A 21,455-nucleotide genomic window follows, 5' to 3' on the forward strand; every position below is an offset into this window, starting at 1 on the left:
AGGCAGAACCCGGGAGAGAGGAACTACCACATCTTCTATGCCCTGCTGGCAGGAACCAACAGCCAGCAGAGGGGTGAGCCACACCGGACCACATCTATCTGTCCCAGCATGCATTAGGGGATGGCTGGGGAACACTCTAGAGAGATAACACACACACACACACACACACACACACACACACACATAGCCATGGGCAATTTGGAGACTCCATTGTCTTTGGACTGTGGGAGGAAAGTCAGAAACATGCAAGACGAAGATGTAGAATCGTCAGAAGGTGTGGGACCAGACCCAGGACTGTGTTTATGTGAGTCAGCAGTGTTAATGAAAGTGTTTGATGCTGTTTCAGAGGCCTTTGGACTGTCCCACCCAGAGAGCTACTACTACCTGAGACAGTCGGGCTGTGTGGCCGACAAGACAATCAATGACAAGCTGACCTTCCAGGATGTGCTGGTAGGCATCACACTGGACCTCCCACTGAGACACATATATTGTATCACAGTTATTTATACACTAGCTACATATCATATCATTCATTCATTGAATTCATTGATATGAGACATATATCTCATATCATATCTCATATATCATATCTCATATCATATCATATATCATATCATATCATATATCATATCTTTTGTGCAGTTTTGTGCAGATGATGATTTTGTACTTATCTGTTGTATGAACTTTTTATTGTCTACCCTGCTTTGTTTTGACTTTATGCTGTCTGATACAGTGCTGCTTGTTTTTTTACTGTGTTCTGTAAGGTGTCCTTGAGTGCTCTGAAAAGTACCCACAGATAAAATGTAATATTATTATTATTATTATTATCTTGTTATATAATAATCTATTATACACTATCTGCATATCATATTATTTCCTGTGATACTGATACTGTGTATCACATCACAATCTTTAATGCAATTAAAATGAATGTGCTGTTGATACCAGAGTTATTTTGGTTGGGACTTTTTGAACAACAGTTCTCATTGTCATACTTCTACCAAATTTAAACCCAGAGGAAGCAGTTAACTGAGAAATGTAGCCAAACCCAAACCAGATCCAGTGGAGCCAGTCGGGTTCTGAGAATATTGTCCTAATGTGACTTAATATCAATCCTGCCTCCCCAGAATGCAATGCGGACCATGCAGTTCACAGAGGAGAACATCGGTGAGATCCTGCGTCTCCTGGCCGGGATCCTCCAAACGGGAAATATCGAGTTCATGACGGCCGGAGGAGCTCAGGTCTCCTCAAAATCAGGTTAGGAGTGTTTCAAAAGATAAATGTCTTTACATACGACCCGTTTGTATTTGTACAGGGTGAAGCTAAGCCTCCATTAATTAAATGTTTGTCTTGTCTCGGGCAGCAGAAAAGCCAGAATCCACACCTCATTGTCACTGGTTTGAACCAGTGACAACTGTAGTGTGAAGATTAAAGAAACACAAGGGTATTCTGTCACCTCTGACCTCTGACCCTTCTCTGGGGGAGGTCCTACAAGTCCCTGCAGGGGTGTTAGCACTGTGTGTGTGTGTGTGTACACGTTTAACTATCCTAATGTGGACCAAATATCCTCATTAGGATAGAAAAACCAGAAACCACCTACTTTGTGTGGACATTTTAGAGGTCCTCACAAGTAAAAGGGTTTATTTTAGGGTTAGGACTTGGTTTTAGGGTGAAGGTTAGAATTAGGGTTAGGTTAAGGTTAGAGTAAGGGTTAGGATTAGGCATGTAGTTTGCATGGTTAAGGTTAGGGTTAAGGGCTAGGAAATTAATGTAGTCAATGAGGGGGGGTCCTCATAAGGATAGTGAAACAAGTGTGTGTGTGTGCGTGCGCGTGTGTTTGTGCAAATGGTGATGGAGCAAATTGACCTCCCTGCAAGTAGCCTCAGCTGACTCGAGTTCACTCTTGCGACCATGCTATAGGAGAGGTTCCGAAAGTGTGCATGCACCGACCTGCCTGTAGGGGGTGCAGGAGAGGAAAAATGTCATGGTGATTTCAACTCAATTCAAATTACTGGTGTTCTAATTTCCATAACCGCTGTGCTATGTATGGTTAATTGTAATTTAAACTTGATGAGGCTTAAACCATGACATCATTTTCCTCATCTTCTCTGCCTCTGAGCCTGTCCTGTCCAATCTGCTCTTCGTAAGTGACGGCTTGTGTGTAACTGTGTTGCAGCTTACTGAAACTTTGTTGCAGTGTAGTTACAGCTTCATTCAAACGTGAGAGCACATTGTTCCAATCTCTTGAATATTTTGTTACATGTGTGTTCTGATTATTTGTGCAAGAATAAACTTGATGCTTTTAATGCGGCTATAAATAGGCTACACTGTAAATTCTAAAAGTCAACTTTTCTTAAAAAACATTATATAAACCAATTACTTTGGGGAAAGTAAGTAAATGAACGTAATTGTGCCAAGTTATGTGAAATGATTTTATGTGACATGATTTTACATAACTTGACGGAATTAAGTTCATTTACTTACTTTCCCCAAGGTAATTGGTTTCTATAATGTTCTTTAAGTAAACTTAACTTGTTAGAATTTACAGTGTATGTTGCATTTTTTTTTTTAAAGATTTGGGCGATTGTGGGGGTGCATCAGCCCGGTCATAATGGGGGTGCGTTGCCTAAAAAGTTTGCGAACCACTGCTACAGTATCAGCCGCTCAGAATTGCTGCTAGCCAGTTTCTCCCACTGAAACTGGCGAAACCGGTGACCAACTGAAACTGACGCCCTAGCAGGGATCAGCCATGGATCTCTCTCACGGACCAGCCGACTGTATCTGATATGGTGTTCTGTGAAAAGTCAAAGATTACAGCTCTAAATGTGCAAGCACTTAGCATGTATTCGTCATCAGAAAGCTGATCATGGTTGCTTGTCCCCTTATTGATCCATTTGGACTGCTCAGCAGCCTGAATACCGGGCTGTGGTTTTACTGTTCGGCTCCCAGTGACCAAAAGGAAAATGTCAACACTCTGTAAAGCTGCATAATGTGGTGTTTTCATTTGCATTATCTTATACAGCTATATGGAGCGCTGATAGTCACATTTTCTTATAAGGTGCCGCCTGTCAGCAAATCAGGAAGTAAGTTTTCACATTCATGGCTTGTCCATCAATGACATCACCAGTGGACACAATTTCATCGGCGTTTAAGAGACCAAACGGGGCATCTGGGTGGCGTGGTGGTCTGTTCTGTTGCCTACCGACACAGGGATCGCTGGTTCAAATCCCCGTGTTACCCCCGGCTTGGTCTGGAGTCCCTACAGACACAATTGGCCGTGTCTGCGGGTGGGAAGCCGGATGTGGGTATGTGTCCTGGTCGCTGCACTAGCGCCTCCTCTTGTTGGTCGGGGGGAGGGGGAAGTGGGGGTAATAACGTGATCCTCCCACATGCTACTGTAACGATCACGAATGACTAGACTCGCTAGCCTTGGCTAATGGGTCGGACCCTATAGTCGACTGGTTAGCGTAGTCGCCCGTGGTGCGGGAGACCCGGGTTCGCGTCCCGGCTGTGGCAGTTCCCGGGCTGTCCCCCGAATTCACTACACTGCGTCCCTCTGGTGAAACACCTCACTGTCAGGTGAAAAGAAGCGGCTGGCGACTCCACATGTATCGGAGGAGGCATGTGGTAGTCAGCAGCCCTCCCCTGATCGGCACAGGGGGTGGAGCAGAGACCGGCACGGCTCGGACGGTTGGGGTGATTGGCCAAGTACAATTGGGGGGGGAAAAGGGGGGTAAGAAATAGAGATAAAACGAAGACTGCTCAGTAGTGTTGCTGCTGATGGAGAGTTATACACAGATAATACTGAAAACTCCGATTGCTTCCCTTTACAGTTAACCAGCTTTGGCTGTTTCTTAATGCATATTTGAAACGATTTAGCAGGGGGCATTTCTCAGGGCCACCTCATTGTCCCCATGCATTGTGGGTAGAAACCAAATCTGAAACGCATCAGCAGCTCGTCACACTCTCACCGACCAATCACACTGACGCGAGATAAATCACTAATGGCTCTGTGTGTGTGTGTGTGTGTGTGTGTATATGTGTGTATATGTGTGTGTGTCTACATCAGCAGCTCTGAGCAGAACATCAGACCTCCTGGGCCTGAACTCGGAGCAGCTAGCGGAGGTTCTGACCCACAGGTCCATGATCCTCCGTGGAGAGGAGATCTCCACACCGCTCACTGTGGAACAGGTGAGAAACCAACCATCACCGCCCTGCAGGTCACCATCACACAACTCAGTGTACCCTTCATTACAAGTCAGTAGTGACTCACAGATCGCTTTGTACCATGTTAGAAACCAGCGTTCACTGTCACCATAAAACAAATGGGTAACAGCTTACCAATAACCCGTCATCCAGTTTGTGATACAGAACAACAGGTGGACATCAAAACATTGATTTTGATATCAGTTTTTATTGATAATCTCACCCGAGTTTAATTTCTGCACATGCCAGCTTACTTGGTAACATCAAAAACCTGAAAACTGGGGGCGTCCGGGGAGCGTAGCGGTCTATTCCGTCGCCTACCAACACAGGGATCGCCGTTTCGAATCCCCGTGTTACCTCCGGCTTGGTCGGGCGTCCCTACAGACGCAATTGGCTGTGTCTGCGGGTGGGAAACCGGATGTGGGTACGTGTCCTGGTTGCTACACCAGCGCCTCCTCTGGTCGGGCAGGGCACCTGTTCGGGGAGGAGGAACTTGGGGGGATCGCACTATTCCCCCCAGCAAACTGGTATGATCGCTGTGGTAGAAACCGAAAGTCAGAGGACTACAGTTCTGCACAGAGCCGACTGGGGAGCAAAAGGGAGAAAATCACAAAACAAAAAACCTGAAAGTGAAACAAGCTGGTAGCTGCCAACCTGTCAATAGCTACATAGCAGGTACGCCTGTATATAGTCAATCCTTGTGTATGTATCTGGAGATTGTTGTGTTGTAGTGTTGTTATTCTACGTTAAGTACACTGAGAGAGCCATGAAACCGGAGTCACATCCCATGTATGTGCAAACCTACACGGCCGATAAACATGAATCTGATTCTGATTCTGATAACAGGTTAGCTTAACTAGTCCGGCAGCTCCTGACCGCTAATGACTCGCTACTGGTATGTGACTTGTACAATACTGTTGAGCATGCTCGTGTTATAACACGACATGCTGTATGATAAGGCGGCACGGTGGCGCATTGGTTAGCGCGGTCGCCTCACAGCAAGAAAGTCCTGGGTTCGAGCCCCGGGGTACTCCAACCTTGGTGGATCATCCCGGGTCGTCCTCTGTGTGGAGTTTGCATGTTTTCCCCGTGTCTGCGGCGGGTTTTCTCCGGGTGCTCCGGTTTCCCCCACCGTCAAAAAGACGTGCATGTTAGGGTAACACTCCTGTCTGTGCCCTGACCGAGGCCTGGCGAGACGAACCGGAGGTGGTCCCCGGGTGCTGCAGGGCGGCTGCCCACTGCTCCTAGCTACACAGCTAGGAAGGGTTAAATGCAGGGAAAGAATTTCCCCACGGGGCTCAATAAAGTGGTAAAAAAGAGCACATATAGTCCAAGTTTGGCTTCAGGTGGGTCGAGCTGATATTTTGTAGGCAAAACATTCCCTGTGCCTTCCGGATGTTCTGCTTCGGTCGGTGTCGTTGTCAGAAGGCTGCGGGCCGTTTGGTGCTCCGACCTGTTTCCTCTGTGGAGGAGCTGCTCAGGTCCAGTAGGTGACCAGGTTCATGCTTCATGCTAACACCATCTGTGGCTGATTCAGCCGTGGGTCAGGAGGTAAACTACCCACAATCCATAAACTATGGAGCAAGACAAGAGAAAAGACAAGGTTCTCTGACACGGAATAATGTTTTAGTTGTGAGGCAGGGATTCAGTTTCCTCCTCTTGATGTTTCTCCTTCCTTCCTTGCAGGCGGTGGACTCCAGGGACTCCATGGCTATGGCACTTTACTCTCAGTGTTTCACTTGGATCATCCACAAGCTCAACCACCGGATCAGGGGCAAAGAAGACTTCAGATCCATCGGCATCCTGGACATCTTTGGATTCGAGAATTTCGAGGTGCGCTGGACTGACGAGGCAGTTTGGGAGATTTCACACGAAACGCTCTCTTAGCAAAGCACACGCGTCCTCTGTAAAGGTCGAGGAAGACGTGGCTTAATCGCTGATACGAACAGAGTTGCACAGTCAGGTGTATGTGCTGGCTTTGTTTGCATCATGAAGTCTGGTTTCAGAATCAGAACTGGTGGGCTGAGACGGGCTACAGGTCCCCGTGAGGGCCCTGATGAACCCCTACCATTCATGAGCTGCCGCTACATTAAACTTAGAACGACCAGGATTTCACTCCTACCTAAAACCACCATGGGTGGTCGGTCTCATGGTCGTTTTAGGTAGATCTTATCAGAACTTTTTTTTGTGCAATTGATCTAAAACTAGATTTAATGCAAATATATGAAATTTTAGTAGAATTCAGGGAGCGGCGGGTCTGTATCTTCTTTTTTTTCACAAAGTTATTAAACTTTGAAAATCCAAAACGGTCAAAATGACCGTCTTGATCGTTCTAGTTTAAACTTTGACCTCTCCCTGACCTCTCACATGCTCTCTAGATACTGGACTTTTTTATGCGTTGTGTCAGAACGCCTGTGCAGAGACAGGGAACAGGGTGTTTATGACGCAGGATGTCTTAAAACTTTAAACTTTTGAATGCTTTTGAATTCACAAGGAAGGTCAGGGAGGCGGAGTCACGAGCACGTCAGAGTTTTACCCCACACGTGTACAGGTCCTGTCTCTCTGGTGTTTTGTTTTTGTTTTTACTTAAGGAATTTGGAGGGTCAACATGAGCATCCTGCTGCACCCTAACCAACTATCTGTGGAGTGCGGGCACTTGGAAATACTGTTTAGCATAAATCAGGTTTATGTTAAGATTATAACTTTGACAGTGTAGGTCATAGGCAAGGCTCAGCGTTTTACACCGAAAAATACCCAGATTTTTTAAAAGGAGCAGATCGTTTTAAACTGATTTTCACCCGGATTTGATCTTTCCACAGATCCAAAAGTTGTTCCTGTTCGTGTGAGGTTATGTAACGGTGTCCTCGTGTGGCGAAATTCGGCATGCTGGATGGCTTTGAAAAATAAAAACCGAAAACGCTGAGCCTTGCTTATAGGGTACAAAGGAGCACCGATATCAAGATGATATTACATTAATTCAGATGTAATTTATGAGGAGACTTAAATGTTAGTTTAGTGATTTTTACAAACACTCGCCCGCTGGTTTGCATCAGCTTAAAAACAGAACGACAAAACTTTATTTTTCATTTGTTGTATTTTTTAAAAAAAATTTTATTACTAAATCTCCACCTTTACTTTCCCCTTTCTGGCAGTTAATTTGTTGCATGTGCTGGTTTTGTCGGCAGGTCAACCGCTTTGAGCAGTTCAACATCAACTATGCAAACGAGAAGCTGCAGGAATACTTCAACAAGCACATCTTCTCTCTGGAGCAGCTTGAATACAACAAGTAGGTTTGAGAAACCGGAGGGACCCGGTGCTGAGGCGGCCGTGTCGGCACCCGGTGCTGAGGCGGCCGCGTCCTCTGTGTGCGGCCATTTTTGTTTCAATGCCTAAAAAAAAACACCCAGAAGCCTTTTCATGGAGCATGTCGTTGGCACATAACTTTCATCATGCTGAAAATAAGATGTATTTTCAGGGGCGTCCAGGTGGCGTGGCGGTCTATTCCATTGCCTACCAACACGGGGATCACCGGTTCGAATCCCGGTGTTACCTCCGGCTTGGTTGGGCATCCTTAGAGACGCAATTGGCCATGTCTGCGGGTGGGAAGCCAGATGTGGGTATGTGTCCTGGTCACTGCACTAGCGCCCCCTCTGGTCAGTCGGTCGGGGCGCCTGTTCGGGGGGAAGGGGAAACGGGGGAATAGCGTGATCCTCCCACGTGCTACATTCCCCTGGTGAAACTCCTCACTGTCAGGTGAAAAGAAGCAGCTGGTGATGCCACATGTATGGGAGGAGGCATGTTGTAGTCTGCAGCCCTCCCCGGATCAGCAGAGGGGGTGGAGCAGCTCGGCTCGGATGAGTGGGGTAATTGGCCGGATACAATTGGGGAGAAAAATGGGGGCAAAAAATGCAGGACATGTCCCTTTATGAGGGGGTGAAATGTTTCATGCAAAAGTGAAAATGCTCCACCGAATGAAAGGTTATGTGTTAGACGACTGCAGAAAAACAGCGGTTTTAGCTTTTAGCCCGCGGTTAGCCGTCTTAACGCCGAGCTAAGACGGACCAAATCCCCAAAATCCCGAAGCCTCACCCACAACAATACATTTTATTGTCATACTTTACATCTAGCAGGAGCATGACATGCAGGAAACAGTCCGGGCGATTGTGTCATTTACAACCTCCCTGTTCTGCAAGTCCGGTGGTGCCATTGAACGATGGACACGCAGGTTTACGGACAGACGAAGAGCCAACAGGAGCGGCTGTCAGTGTTTCAAAGTAAAACTGTTGTCCCTCAGACGTGCGTGTTGTGTGTAACGTGTGTCTGGGCTTCCTGCAGGGAAGGCCTGCTGTGGGAGGACATCAACTGGATGGATAACGGAGAATGTCTGGATCTGATTGAGAAGGTATGCTGAAGGAATCCAGACGGCTTCAGAATTCCTGTTCAAACTTAAAACTGCCAAAACATGTGGGGCGTCCGGGTAGCGTAGTGCTCTGTTCCATTGCCTACAAACACGAGGATCGCCAGTTCGAATCCCCGTGGTACCTCTGGCATGGTCGGGCATCCCTACAGACACAATTGGCTGTATCTGCGGGTGGGAAAGTGGATGTGGGTATGTGTCCTGATCGCTGCACTAGCACCTCCTCTGGTCGGTCGGGGCGCCTGTTTGGGGGGGGGGACTGGGGGGAATAGCGTGATCCTCCCTCGCGCTACGTCCCCCTGGGTAAACTCCTCACTGTCAGGTGAAAAGAAGCGGCTGGCGACTCCACACGTGTGGGAGGAGGCATGTGGTAGTCTGCAGCCCTCCCCGGATCGGCAGAGGGGTGGAGCAGCGACTGGGATGGCTCAGAAGAGTGGGGTGACTGGGGAGAAAAGGGGGGGAAAAAAACCTGTCAAAACATATGGATGTGTACGGCAAGGCCGCCATGATGACAAAGCTGTTCACAGTGAGGACGTGGTTGGTAGTAGTATTGTTATTGTCAATATGAAATTATTTACTTTTTTTTACCAAAATAAATACTAAAAGAGTTAATAGGTAAAGCTGTGGAACATGGAAAAAAAATCTGAAGCCGCAGTCCTGAGTCTCCTGGTTTTATTGTGACAGTGTTCTGTCACATCTGCTTGTTAGACACCACTTCTCCAAACTCAACACCACCTGCCTTCCTCTCCCTCATTCGGCTGCTATGATGAAGATGGAAAACACTATACACCCTTTCATTGATCCTGGCAAAGTCCCACCAGATACTCACCATTCACATCACATACTGCTGCAGTCTGCAGGATTTGGTGTTCATTGATTAGGTGTTGGCATGGTGGCTCAGTGGTTAGGTGTTGGCATGGTGGCTCAGTGGTTAGGTGTTGGCATGGTGGCTCAGTGGTTAGGTGTTGGCATGGTGGCTCAGTGGTTAGGTGTTGGCACGGTGGCTCAGTGGTTAACACTGTCGCCCCACAGCAAGAAGGTCCTGGGTTCGAACCCCAGGCCGTCCCAGGTCCTTTCTGTGTGCAGTTTGCATGTTCTCCCCGTGGGTTTCCTCCGGGTGCTCCGGTTTCCTCCCACCTTCAAAAAGACATGCATGTTAGGGTTCATACTCCTGCCTGTGTCCCTGAGCAAGGCAGTGGAAAGAAGAACAGGAGTTGGTCCCCGGGTGCTGCAGCTGCCCACTGCTCCTGTACAAAATAGGATGGTTAAATGCAGAGAACACATTCATTGTAAGAATACAATGACAAATAAAATAGCTTTCTTCTTCTTCTTCTTCTTCTTCTTCTTCTTCTTCTTCTTCTTCTTCTTCTTCTACACGTGATTGAAAGTGTCATGAACGACATTTGTTTGTACATAGATGCTCAGAATTGGAAAATATGAATCAACACACTATTAAAATCATGAACAATTATGTAATGATAAAGATGATGATAGCGGTGATGATGATGATGGTGGTGGAGGAGATGATGTGTTAATAATGACAATGTTGATGATGGTGGTGGAGATGATGATGGGGATGATGATGATGATGTGGTGGTGGAGGAGATGATGGTGGTGGAGATGATGATGTGGTAATAATGACAATGTTGATGATGATGGTGGTGGAGGAGATGATGGTGGTGGAGATGATGATGGTGATGATAATGATGATGGTGGTGGTGGAGGAGATGATGGTGGTGATGATGACAATGTTGATGATGATGGTGGTGGAGATGATGGTGATGATAGCGGTGATGATGATAGCGGTGATGATGATGATGTGGTAATGACAGTTTTGATGATGATGGTGGTGGAGGAGATGATGGTGGTGATGATGACAATGTTGATGATGATGGTGGTGGAGATGATGATGGTGATGATAATGATGATAATGGTGGTGATGAAGGTGGTGGTGGAGGAGATGGTGATGATGACAATGTTGATGATGACGATGGTGAAGATGATGATGAAGTCTTGATGTTTCACTAGAAACTGGGCCTGCTGGCGCTGCTGAATGAGGAGAGCCACTTCCCAAAAGCCACAGACGACACCTTGCTGGAGAAACTGCACAGCCAGCACTCGGTACGTCTCTTCCATCTGCTGTGTCGTCCAGTTATCGAACCTTTAATCTTCGTTTATCCAGCTTTATTTACCTGTATCCCGTCAACGCCATGCTGTACAGTCACACGGGGAACCTCCCAGTGCAACGTAGCATAAGCAGTAGTAGTTGTTTAGGGACAGGAGACAACGGAGAATCCCTCAGTGCTTCGCCTTTTAATGTGTTTATGGACGGTTGGAGCAGTTACTTCATCAGGGTGTCTGCAGGTCCCCTGACATCAAATATAAAACCCTTTAAAACCTTTATGATGCAATTTCAAATGAAATGTGATGGCAAATTTGGGCGTCCGAGTAGCGTGGCGGTCTATTCTGTTGCCTGCCAACATGGGGATCGGTGGTTCGAATCCCTGTGTTACCTCCAGCTTGGTCGGGCGTCCCTACAGACACAATGGGTATGTGTCCTGGTCGCTGCACTAGCACCTCCTCTGGTCGGTCGGGGCGCCTGTTCAGGGGGGGGGGCTGGGGGGAATAGCGTGATCCTCACTGTCAGGTGAAAAGAAGCGGCTGGTGACTCCACATGTATCGGAGGAGACGTGGTAGTCTGCAGCCCTCCCCGGATCGGCAGAAACAGAGACCGGGGTGGCTCGGAAGAGGGGGGTAACTGGCCAAGTACATTTGGGGGGGGGGGGGGCAAAAAAGAAAGAAATGTGATGGCAAAGTTGAAGTGATGAAACACCCAAAACAGTGGCTTTGAAAAGAAAGCTCACATCTACGTTGAGAGGGAAAATTACACTTGGCTCCTGTTTTTTATTGAACTCTAGGGAATTATTTTATTGGTGAAAATGATACCGCTGTCTCTTCCTTTACTTTATTTAGTCTGTGTGAAAGTGTGGCTCTTTTCCAAACCGTCAGTGATTCACTGTTCAAATCAAGCATTATGTATCGATATCATTTGACTTCCACATTGTGACACTTGGCCGAGTCAGATTTAAGTCCTGTCCGTCCCCACGAAGGCCGTCAACATGTGTCGTTAACTTTCAGACAAATCAAGATGCTGTAAGGACACGCGGCTCAGGAGTGACGATACCGCATCATGGCGGTTTATGTTTGTTTTCCTGTGACCAGCCGCGGCACAGTACAGACGACAAACTGGTTCTACTTCCTAGGCCAAAACTATTTGTTTTACTTCCTTTTTTAAATGCAAATATAATAATGTCTTTATTAATATCTGCCTGAGCAATTATGTAATTATAAATGATAAATTGATTTATAAATAAATAAACGACATAAATGATGTATTAGATAATGATAAATTAAATAATTGTTAATAATTAGAAATTAAAGATAAATGATAAATGAATGATAAATGGTAAATTACGTAATGATAAATGATAATGATAAATGATAAATTAATTTATGAATAAATAAATGAAACAAAGGATAAATTGAATAATGATAAATTAAATAATTATTAATGATTAAAATGAAAGAAATGATAAATTATGTCATGATAATTATGTGATGATAAATGTTGTAATGATAATTTAATAATATCTGCTCATCATATTCTTCATAAATCTTCCATTCTAATTGTGTTGTCCTCTTTCAATGTTGTGTAAATTGTGTAAACACAGCAACATTGCGCCTTGTGGTCTTGGGAGAGAGTTTCCTCCTCTGTTGCTGTCCCTGAGCTTTCTTCCTGTTTAACCTCCCTCCCTGTTACAGGTTTTTAGGGAGTTGTTCCTTATCTGATGAGAGGGTCTAAGGACAGGATGTTGTGTTGCTGCAAAGCCCCCCTGAGGCACATTTGTAATTTGTGGTATTGGGCTGTACAAAGTAATGTCGTATTTCATTGCCCATCACTGCAGGGTTTTGTAAGCGGCCACCACCAACCTTCTGCTGGTAGGTTTTAACACTACGACGAAAAGAAAAACATAATTTCATTGTCTAAAGGTACATGTTGCACCATAACATGATTATTCTCTGACTCGGTAAGCAAGGAGAGACAACAACCTGAACATCATGGTGGCAGACGATCCCAAGCTAGCTGTTAGCATCTGTTGGCCCTGCACTTTCCTAACACGGGAAAAGCAGAACCCCGGGGAAGGATGACTGGCCGGTACAGAAAACACATCCAGAAATGTTTTTATAAAAGGAATATTATAGTATCTGAACTCCAACTCGGCCCATCCCATATGAAGACTGGCGTCGACTTCATAGTATCTGCTCCCTCTTGTTGTGACCAGAAACGGGGTATTTACTGGCAAATTTGATGTCAAATTTAGGAGTCAGTCAGTGTATACTTTTTATAACCTAATTTAGAAAAATGACCGCAGCCATGTTTATAATGTGCTCAGCATCTGACATGGACAGGATGTGGGCTGCTGCGAGCAGGTTCTGGCTGGAGGCCCTGTTACAGTTTTGGCATTAGCATGTGAAGCTAACAGCTTGGTCTAAGTTTGCCCGTGACGTCACTGTGGAATTTGAATGGGTATACACGGTTGTAAATATCTCGTTTAATAAATATTTTCCCTGCTATGACTCTTACAAAACTTCACTCAGCTGCTGAGTAGAATGTCAGCTGGCAGTTACTGATGCTGGCAGAGAGTTAAAAGGGCCCTTATGGACCTTCACTCCCCTCATCAGTAATGGAACTTTCTGGGCTCTTACAGAAATAAAAGCTCTGTGTTGCTGTTGTACAACAGTTTACAGTTAATAGAAAAGGAACAGTCCTGTCAACTGATCTGCTATTTCGCAGTTCAGATAATCAAATGGAAAGCTTGGCTGCATCGTTGTGAGTTAATATTGCGAGTGTGTTGCCGTAAGTGGGTGCATGTTGGAGTTGTCAGAGAAGTCAGGTGGATTGTTGGGGGAGAAAAGATGTGAATGATTAATTTTTGTTCTTTCTGCAGAAAAACCTGTTCTACGTGAAGCCACGTGTTGCTGTGCATTACTTCGGAGTCAAGCACTATGCAGGAGAGGTAATGGTGGTCTCTGATATCTTCTTGCATGTGCAGTCTACTTTATTATAAGATATTCTAAGTCCAGTAAGTATTATATAGGGGTGGCACGGCGGCCCAGTAGTTAGCACTGTGGCCTCACAGCAAGAAGGTCCTGGGTTCGAATCCCAGGCCATCCCAGGTCCTTTCTGTGTGGCGTTCGCATGTTCTACCCATGTCTATGTGGGTTTCCTCCAGGTGCTCCGGTTTCCCCCACCATCAAAAAGACATGCATGTTAGGGTTAATACTCCAGCCCACCGATCTGTGTCGCCCCCTTGTGGTTTGTTGCAGGTGGTGTATGACGTGAGAGGGATGCTGGAGAAGAACAGAGACACGTTCCGGGACGACATCCTCAACCTGCTGAGAGAGAGCCGGTGGGTGGGCGTCATTTCACACCCGCTTTAACGGAGGACAGATTCACAGCACACATCATTCCCGTGTTAGATGGTTAGGTTTCCGCCCTGCCCTCCAACACACGTCAAGCAAATAGTTAAATGTCAAAAAAAAAATACAAAGCAAAAACAATCATGCAAATTAATGTGCATTTCCATTGCATGACTTTAAACAATAAACCCTGAATGTACTGTAGGTATACATGTCCTACATCACATGTCCATACTTCGACATCCACCAGAGAAATGGACAGGCTGGCTGTTAGGAACTGCTTCATATCTGACACGTTTTTACTGCTTCTGTGATTCCGCTGATGGACACAGTTAGCACCAGAACCACCGGGGTTTCACTCCTGCCTAAAACGACCACGGGCGGTCAAAATGACAGCCGATTTTTAAACTCTATATTCTGTCAAGATAAATACCCAGCCAAGATATTAATGCATTACATGTGTTAGTATGTCTGTTAAGAAACTAACTGACACCAAAATTAACATTTTAACAATTATAATACTATTTTTCAAACAATTTAAAATGGCCGCTGTCCAACGCCTGTAAATACTGCAACTCCTCGGTGGTAGTCATGGTGCGTCTGTAGCGGCGTCTGTAGCCAAACTTGTTGGACATCATCACACATCAAGTTTAGACTATTTCTCTGCACTGGAGGGCGCTAGTGTGTTTCTAGGACACAGCAACGAACTTCACGACGGAAATGACGCCGCCAACACACGTCATAAATACTGACATGACGCACACCATCATGCGCAAATTACCAGCGGTCATTTTGACCACTCATGGTCATTTTAGGCAGATCTTATCACAACTTATTTTGTGCAATTGATCTAAAACTAATTTTAATGCAAATATATACAGTTTTAGGGGAATTCAGGGAGCGGCAGGTCTGAATCTTTTTGTTTTTTTCCCCCACAAAGTTATTAAACTTTGAAAATCCAAAACGGTCAAAACGACCGTCTTGGACTTCTGTCTGAGGACAAAGGCAAATGATCCTGACAGAAATACACACACACACACACACACACACACACACACACACACACTCACAGATGGCGTGATCTCTTGCATGGAGGTTAAATGAAGAAAAGGCTGACGGTGTGATAAATAACCTTCTGTTCACATTAGTTTTCCTCTAATGAGCGTTAGGGCATTGCTGCAGATTTAAGGTGTTATGTGATGTTGCTGCAGATTTAAGGGGCTCGTGGGATGTTGCTGCAGATTTAAGGGGGTCGTGATGTTGCTGCAGATTTAAGGGAGTCATGTAATGTTGCTGCAGATTTAAGGGTGTCATGTGATGTTGCTGCAGATTTAAGGGTGTCATGTGATGTTGCTGCAGATTTAAGGTGTCATGTGATGTTCCTGCAGATTTAAGGGGGTCATGTGATGTTGCTGCAGATTTAAGGTGTCATGTGATGTTGCTGCAGATTTAAGGGGGTTGTGATGTTGCTGCAGATTTAAGGGGGTCATGTGATGTTGCTGCAGATTTAAGGGGCTCATGGGATGTTCCTGCTGATTTAAGGGGGTCGTGATGTTGCTGCAGATTTAAGGGGGTCATGTAATGTTCCTGCAGATTTAAGGGGGTCATGTGATGTTCCTGCAGATTTAAGGGGGTCGTGATGTTGCTGCAGATTTAAGGGAGTCATGTAATGTTGCTGCAGATTTAAGGGGGTCATGTGATGTTGCTGCAGATTTAAGGGGGTCATGTGATGTTACTGCAGATTTAAGGGGGTCATGTGATGTTGCTGCAGATTTAAGGTGTCATGTGATGTTCCTGCAGATTTAAGGGGGTCGTGATGTTGCTGCAGATTTAAGGTGTCATGTGATGTTCCTGCAGATTTAAGGTGGTCATGTGATGTTGCTGCAGATTTAAGGGGGTCATGTGATGTTGCTGCAGATTTAAGGGGGTCATGTGATGTTTGGCGTTTCCGTCAAGCCTTTCTTAGTTGGAAGAGACCAAACTCACATACAGTAAAAACAGGTGACTGGGTAGCGGTGGCCTGGCTGACGTTAGCACTCTTCCACATCTTCACATCTTCTGCCGGCTTGGTGCAGCCCCCGTCCTCAGAGCAGGTCCACTGAAACAGGTGGTTGTGAAGGGATTTGCTGAAGAGCCCCTTGGCAGTTGTTGAAAATGGATCAACGTTTGTTTGTTTGCTTTGCACATCCACTTTTCCCCCATCAGTTACGTTTTTTTCAGCTGACTACTAACAGTTGGCAGGACGACCCGTTTCGCCTGCGAGCTGCTGCATTTTTCAGAGAAATTCGTTTAGTTGTGTTTGAACTATTTTGTTTGTAGTGACTGAGTTTAAAAATGTGCATCCAATATATAAAAAAAAAATCACAGACTCTTATGAATTCATGAAGAAAACCTCGAATTTAGAGCAGAATGAGGCAGGAAGAGAACGCTGCAGCGTCTGTTCAATGTCACGATTTTCACTCCGCGATTATCGTAGCCAGAAGAGTTCACAATAACGATATTAACGGGATATCCTTCGAGAATAAAATTAAAAAAAAAGCCGCTATCCAAAATAAATGAATAAATAAATAGAATAAAAACCGTTAACAACACAGCCCATTCAGTAAATTTGCAACACAGTCCAAAAAGTCCACTGTCCAGGAGAACGAACGCCAGCCAGGATGACTGCCGGAACTGCCGGTCTGCGTGGGCTAGCAGCTAGCAGCTAGCAGTTAGCTTAGCCTGCCCCGCTTCCGCGCCCTGTCAGCCCACCCTCGGAGTTCAGAGCCCTGCCACTGGTCGACAGGACTGGCGGGAGTGTGGAGGTGAGTGGAATCAGACTGACCGCAGGAAACCGGTTTCTTGTCATTGATAACAACGTAGTTTGGGCGCTCGCCACACTAGCTAGTTACTGCGTGGCGGCGCCACGGGGGACGGAGACAACGGGACAACGGAAAGAAACGGAAATGATTTGTAGCGGATTCTGGGGGCAGCCGGGAAACGCCGCAGCCGGGACGCGAACCCGGGACTCCCGCTTCACGGGCGACTCCGTTAACCAGTCGACTAAAGGTAGCTAGCGGCTAGCGCGTCTCGTCATCGGTGGTCGTTACAATGTCATCATATGTGTATTACTGACATGGTGTCAATTATTCATTTTTATAAAAATATCACCGTTAAAGTCAGTAGCGGTATATCACGACACCCCTACATACTGAAAAACGAACACCAAACATCAGGCCAGGTCTTATTATGGGATGGCATGTTGGGGCGTCTCATATCACTCTTGTCAAGCTGACCGCCTTTTCATTTTAGTATTTCATTCGTGTAATGTTTTGGTAACACTCTAGTATGGGGAATGTAGTCACCATTAATTAGGTGCTTATCAGCATGCAAATTAGCAACATATTGGCTCGTAATTGGTCATTATTACGTACTCATTAATGCCTTATTCTGCATGGCCTTATTATACAACCAGTAAGCCATTAACTATGAGTTTTCCCTCTATAACCTCAGAAGTATTGCTTATTAGTAGTACCATCTCAATATGCTTTGCTTAGTATGGCCTTTATAAGGTGGTAGTACCACAAGAAGAGTTATTCTCCCTTACTAACACTTCATGAATGTGCTCTGTTCTTACATAACAAAACACAAAACTACAAGTGTTCATAGTGTTAAATTACTGTAAATTAAGTTTTTGTTACTTAGAATATGTTCCCCATACTAAAGTGACATCTTGATCATTACTAATTCACTAGTAATTAAGTTTTTTTATGTTCCCCATACTAAAGTGTTACCAATGTTTTTATTGTTAGCGTGAGCAGACGTTCTGACATGGTGTGTTGTGTTGTCTGTGTTTGCCACCTGTTTGTGCCAGGCTGGACTTTGTCTATGACCTGTTTGAACACGTGTTGAGCCGCAACAAGGCGGACACGCTGAAATGCAGCTCCAAACACCGGCGTCCCACCGTCAGCTCCCAGTTCAAGGTAAGTCCTATGTAGTACTGCTGTCAGTAGTACTACTGTCAGTACGGTCAGTATTTCTCCTGCTTGGCGTGTGAAGCTTTGAACCCAGAAGAGATGCCGTCTCATGAAGCATCGTACAGCAGCGCTACAGTGGTTGTGTATTGGTGGATGCTGTGTGGGTAGTGTTGCTTTGATTACTGTTCTGCTGGTTTTCTTTATTACTGTTATCAATACCATCATTATACTTAAAGTATGGGCACTAATAGTAGTAGTAGTAATAGTAGTGGTAGTGGAAGTAGTAGTTATGTTATGTAGTCGTAGCATTAGCAGTAGTAGTAGCAGTACTAGTAGCAGTAACAGTAGTAGTAACAGTGGCAGAGGTAATAGTAACATTTTTAGTTGGAAGTAAAAGAGAGGATAGTAACAGCTCATCATAGCAGTATTAATAGCCGTATTATCAGCAGTACTATTAGCAGTGTTATTAGTAGTATTAGTAGCGGTATTATTATCAGTATTACCAGCAGTATTATTAGCAGTATTAGTAGCAGTATTACCAGCAGTATTAACAGCAGTATTACCAGCAGTATTAACAGCAGTATTAGTAGCAGTATTAGCGGCAGTCTTAGTAGCATTATTATTAGCAGTCAGTCTTACAAACCCCAATTCCAATGAAGTTGGGACGTTGTGTAAAACTTGAATAAAAACAGAATACAATGATTTGCAAATCCTTTTCCACCTATATTCAATTGAATACACTACAAAGACAAGATATTTAATGTTCAAACTGATAAACTTTATTGTTTTTTGCAAATATTCACTCATTGTGAATGTGATGCCTGCAACACGTTCCAAAGAAGCTGGGACAGGGGCAACAACAGACTGGGAAAGTTGAGGAATGCTCAAAAACCACCTGTGTGGAACATTCCACAGGTGAACAGGTTAACTGGGAACAGGGGAGTGTCATGATTGGGTATAAAAGGAGCATCCCCGAAAGGCTCAGTCGTTCACAAGCCAGGATGGGGCGAGGTTCACCACTTTGGGAACAACTGTGTGAGCAAATAGTCCGACAGTTTAAGAACAACGTTTCTCAACGTACAACTACAAGGAATTTAGGGATTTCATCATCTCCAGTCCATAATATCATCACAAGATTCAGAGAATCTGGAGAAATCTCTGCACGTAAGCAGCAAGGCCCAAAACCAACACTGAATGCCTGTGACCTTCGACCCCTCAGGCAGCACTGCATTAAAAACACATCATTGTGTAAAGGATATGACCACGTGGGCTCAGGAGCACTTGGGAAAACCATCGTCAGTTAACACAGTTCGTCGCTACATCTACAAGTGCAAGTTAAAACTCTACCATGCAAAGCCAAAGCCAGATATCAACACCACCCAGAAACACCACCCGCCGGCTTCTCTGGGCCCGAGCTCATCTGAGACGGACTGACGCAAAGTGGACAAGTGTGCTGTGGTCTGACGAGTCCACACTTCACATTGTTTTTGGAAATCATGGACGTCGTGTCCTCTGGGCTAAAGAGGAAAAGGACCATCCAGATTGTTATCAGTGCAGAGTCCAAAAGCCAGCATCTGTGATGGTATGGGGGGTGTTAGTGCCATGGCATCATGGGTAACTTGCACATCTGTGAAGGCACCATTAATACTGAAAGGTCCATACAGGTTTTGGAGCAACGTATGCTGCCATCCAAGCAACGTCTTTTTCAGGGACGTCCCTGCTTATTTCAGCAAGACAATGCCAAGCCACATTCTGCAGGTGTTCCACCAGCGGGGCTTTGTAGTAAAAGAGTGCGGGTACTGGACTGGCCTGCCTACAGTCCAGACCTGTCTCCCATTGAACATGTGTGGCGCATTATGAAGTGCAAAATACGACAACGGAGACCCCGGACTGCTGAGCAGCTGAAGTCGTACATCAAGCAAGAATGGGAAAGAATTCCACCTACAAAGCTTCAACAGTTAGTGTCCTCAGTTCCCAAACGCTTACTGGGTGTTGTTAAAAGGAAAGGTGGTGTAACACAGTGGGGAACATGCCCCTGTCCCAGCTTCTCTGGAACGTGTTGCAGGCATCAAATTCACAATGAGTGAATATTTGCAAAAAAAACAATAAAGTTTATCAGTTTGAACATCAAATATCTTGTCTTTGTAGTGTATTCAATTGAATGCACAGTGCATCCGGAAAGTATTCACAAGAATGGGAGAAATACCCCAAATATAGGTGTGCCAAGTTTGTAGCTTCGTACCCAAGAAGACTTGAGGCTGTAATCGCTGCCAAGGGTGCCTCAACCAAGTACTGAGTAAAGGGTGTGAATACTTACGTACATGCAATATTTCAGTTTTTTATTTTTAATAAATTTGCAAAAATTTCTACAAAACCTTTTTCGCTTTGTCATTATGGGGTATTGTGTGTAGATTGATGAGGGAAAAAAAGGAATTTAATCCATTTTGGAATAAGGCTGTAACATAACAACATGTGGGGAAAGGGAAGGGGTGTGAATACTTTCCGGATGCACTGTAGGTCGAAAAGGATTTGCAAATCATTGTATTCTGTTTTATTTACACTACCGTTCAAAAGTTTGGGATCACCCAAACAATTTCGTGTTTTCCATGAAAAGTCACACTTATTCACCACCATATGTTGTGAAATGAATAGAAAATAGAGTCAAGACATTGACAAGGTTAGAAATAATGATTTGTATTTGAAATAAGATTTTTTTTACATCAAACTTTGCTTTCGTCAAAGAATCCTCCATTTGCAGCAATTACAGCATTGCAGACCTTTGGCATTCTAGCTGTTAATTTGTTGAGGTAATCTGGAGAAATTGCACCCCACGCTTCCAGAAGCAGCTCCCACAAGTTGGATTGGTTGGATGGGCACTTCTTTGAGCAGATTGAGTTTCTGGAGCATCACATTTGTGGGGTCAATTAAACGCTCAAAATGGCCAGAAAAAGAGAACTTTCATCTGAAACTCGACAGTCTATTCTTGTTCTTAGAAATGAAGGCTATTCCATGCGAGAAATTGCTAAGAAATTGAAGATTTCCTACATCGGTGTGTACTACTCCCTTCAGAGGACAGCACAAACAGGCTCTAACAGGTACTATTTAATGAAGATGCCAGTTGGGGACCTGTGAGGCGTCTGTTTCTCAAACTAGAGACTCTAATGTACTTATCTTCTTGCTCAGTTGTGCAACGCGGCCTCCCACTTCTTTTTCTACTCTGGTTAGAGCCTGTTTGTGCTGTCCTCTGAAGGGAGTAGTACACACCGGTGTAGGAAATCTTCAATTTCTTAGCAATTTCTCGCATGGAATAGCCTTCATTTCTAAGAACAAGAATAGACTGTCGAGTTTCAGATGAAAGTTCTCTTTTTCTGGCCATTTTGAGCGTTTAATTGACC

The 21,455-nt window shown here is 45.0% G+C and overlaps 1 protein-coding gene across 1 annotated transcript in view; it reads left to right on the forward strand.

Moving 5' to 3' along the window:
- Positions 1-21,455, forward strand: part of myo10 (myosin X) — a 204,031-nt gene that overhangs the window by 126,089 nt on the left and 56,487 nt on the right. Inside the window, exons 8-18 of the mRNA XM_056292618.1 lie at positions 1-73; positions 347-450; positions 1,128-1,257; positions 4,073-4,191; positions 5,893-6,039; positions 7,392-7,492; positions 8,542-8,608; positions 10,652-10,744; positions 13,633-13,701; positions 14,012-14,094; positions 17,958-18,066. The exon at positions 1-73 is cut by the window's left edge and continues 12 nt beyond it. Of these exons, the coding sequence (XP_056148593.1) occupies positions 1-73; positions 347-450; positions 1,128-1,257; positions 4,073-4,191; positions 5,893-6,039; positions 7,392-7,492; positions 8,542-8,608; positions 10,652-10,744; positions 13,633-13,701; positions 14,012-14,094; positions 17,958-18,066 (1,095 nt within the window). The remainder of the gene's footprint in view (positions 74-346; positions 451-1,127; positions 1,258-4,072; positions 4,192-5,892; positions 6,040-7,391; positions 7,493-8,541; positions 8,609-10,651; positions 10,745-13,632; positions 13,702-14,011; positions 14,095-17,957; positions 18,067-21,455) is intronic.

The sequence above is a fragment of the Lampris incognitus genome, chromosome 14 (genome assembly GCF_029633865.1).
Source record: "Lampris incognitus isolate fLamInc1 chromosome 14, fLamInc1.hap2, whole genome shotgun sequence".
Lineage (NCBI taxonomy): Eukaryota > Metazoa > Chordata > Actinopteri > Lampriformes > Lampridae > Lampris > Lampris incognitus.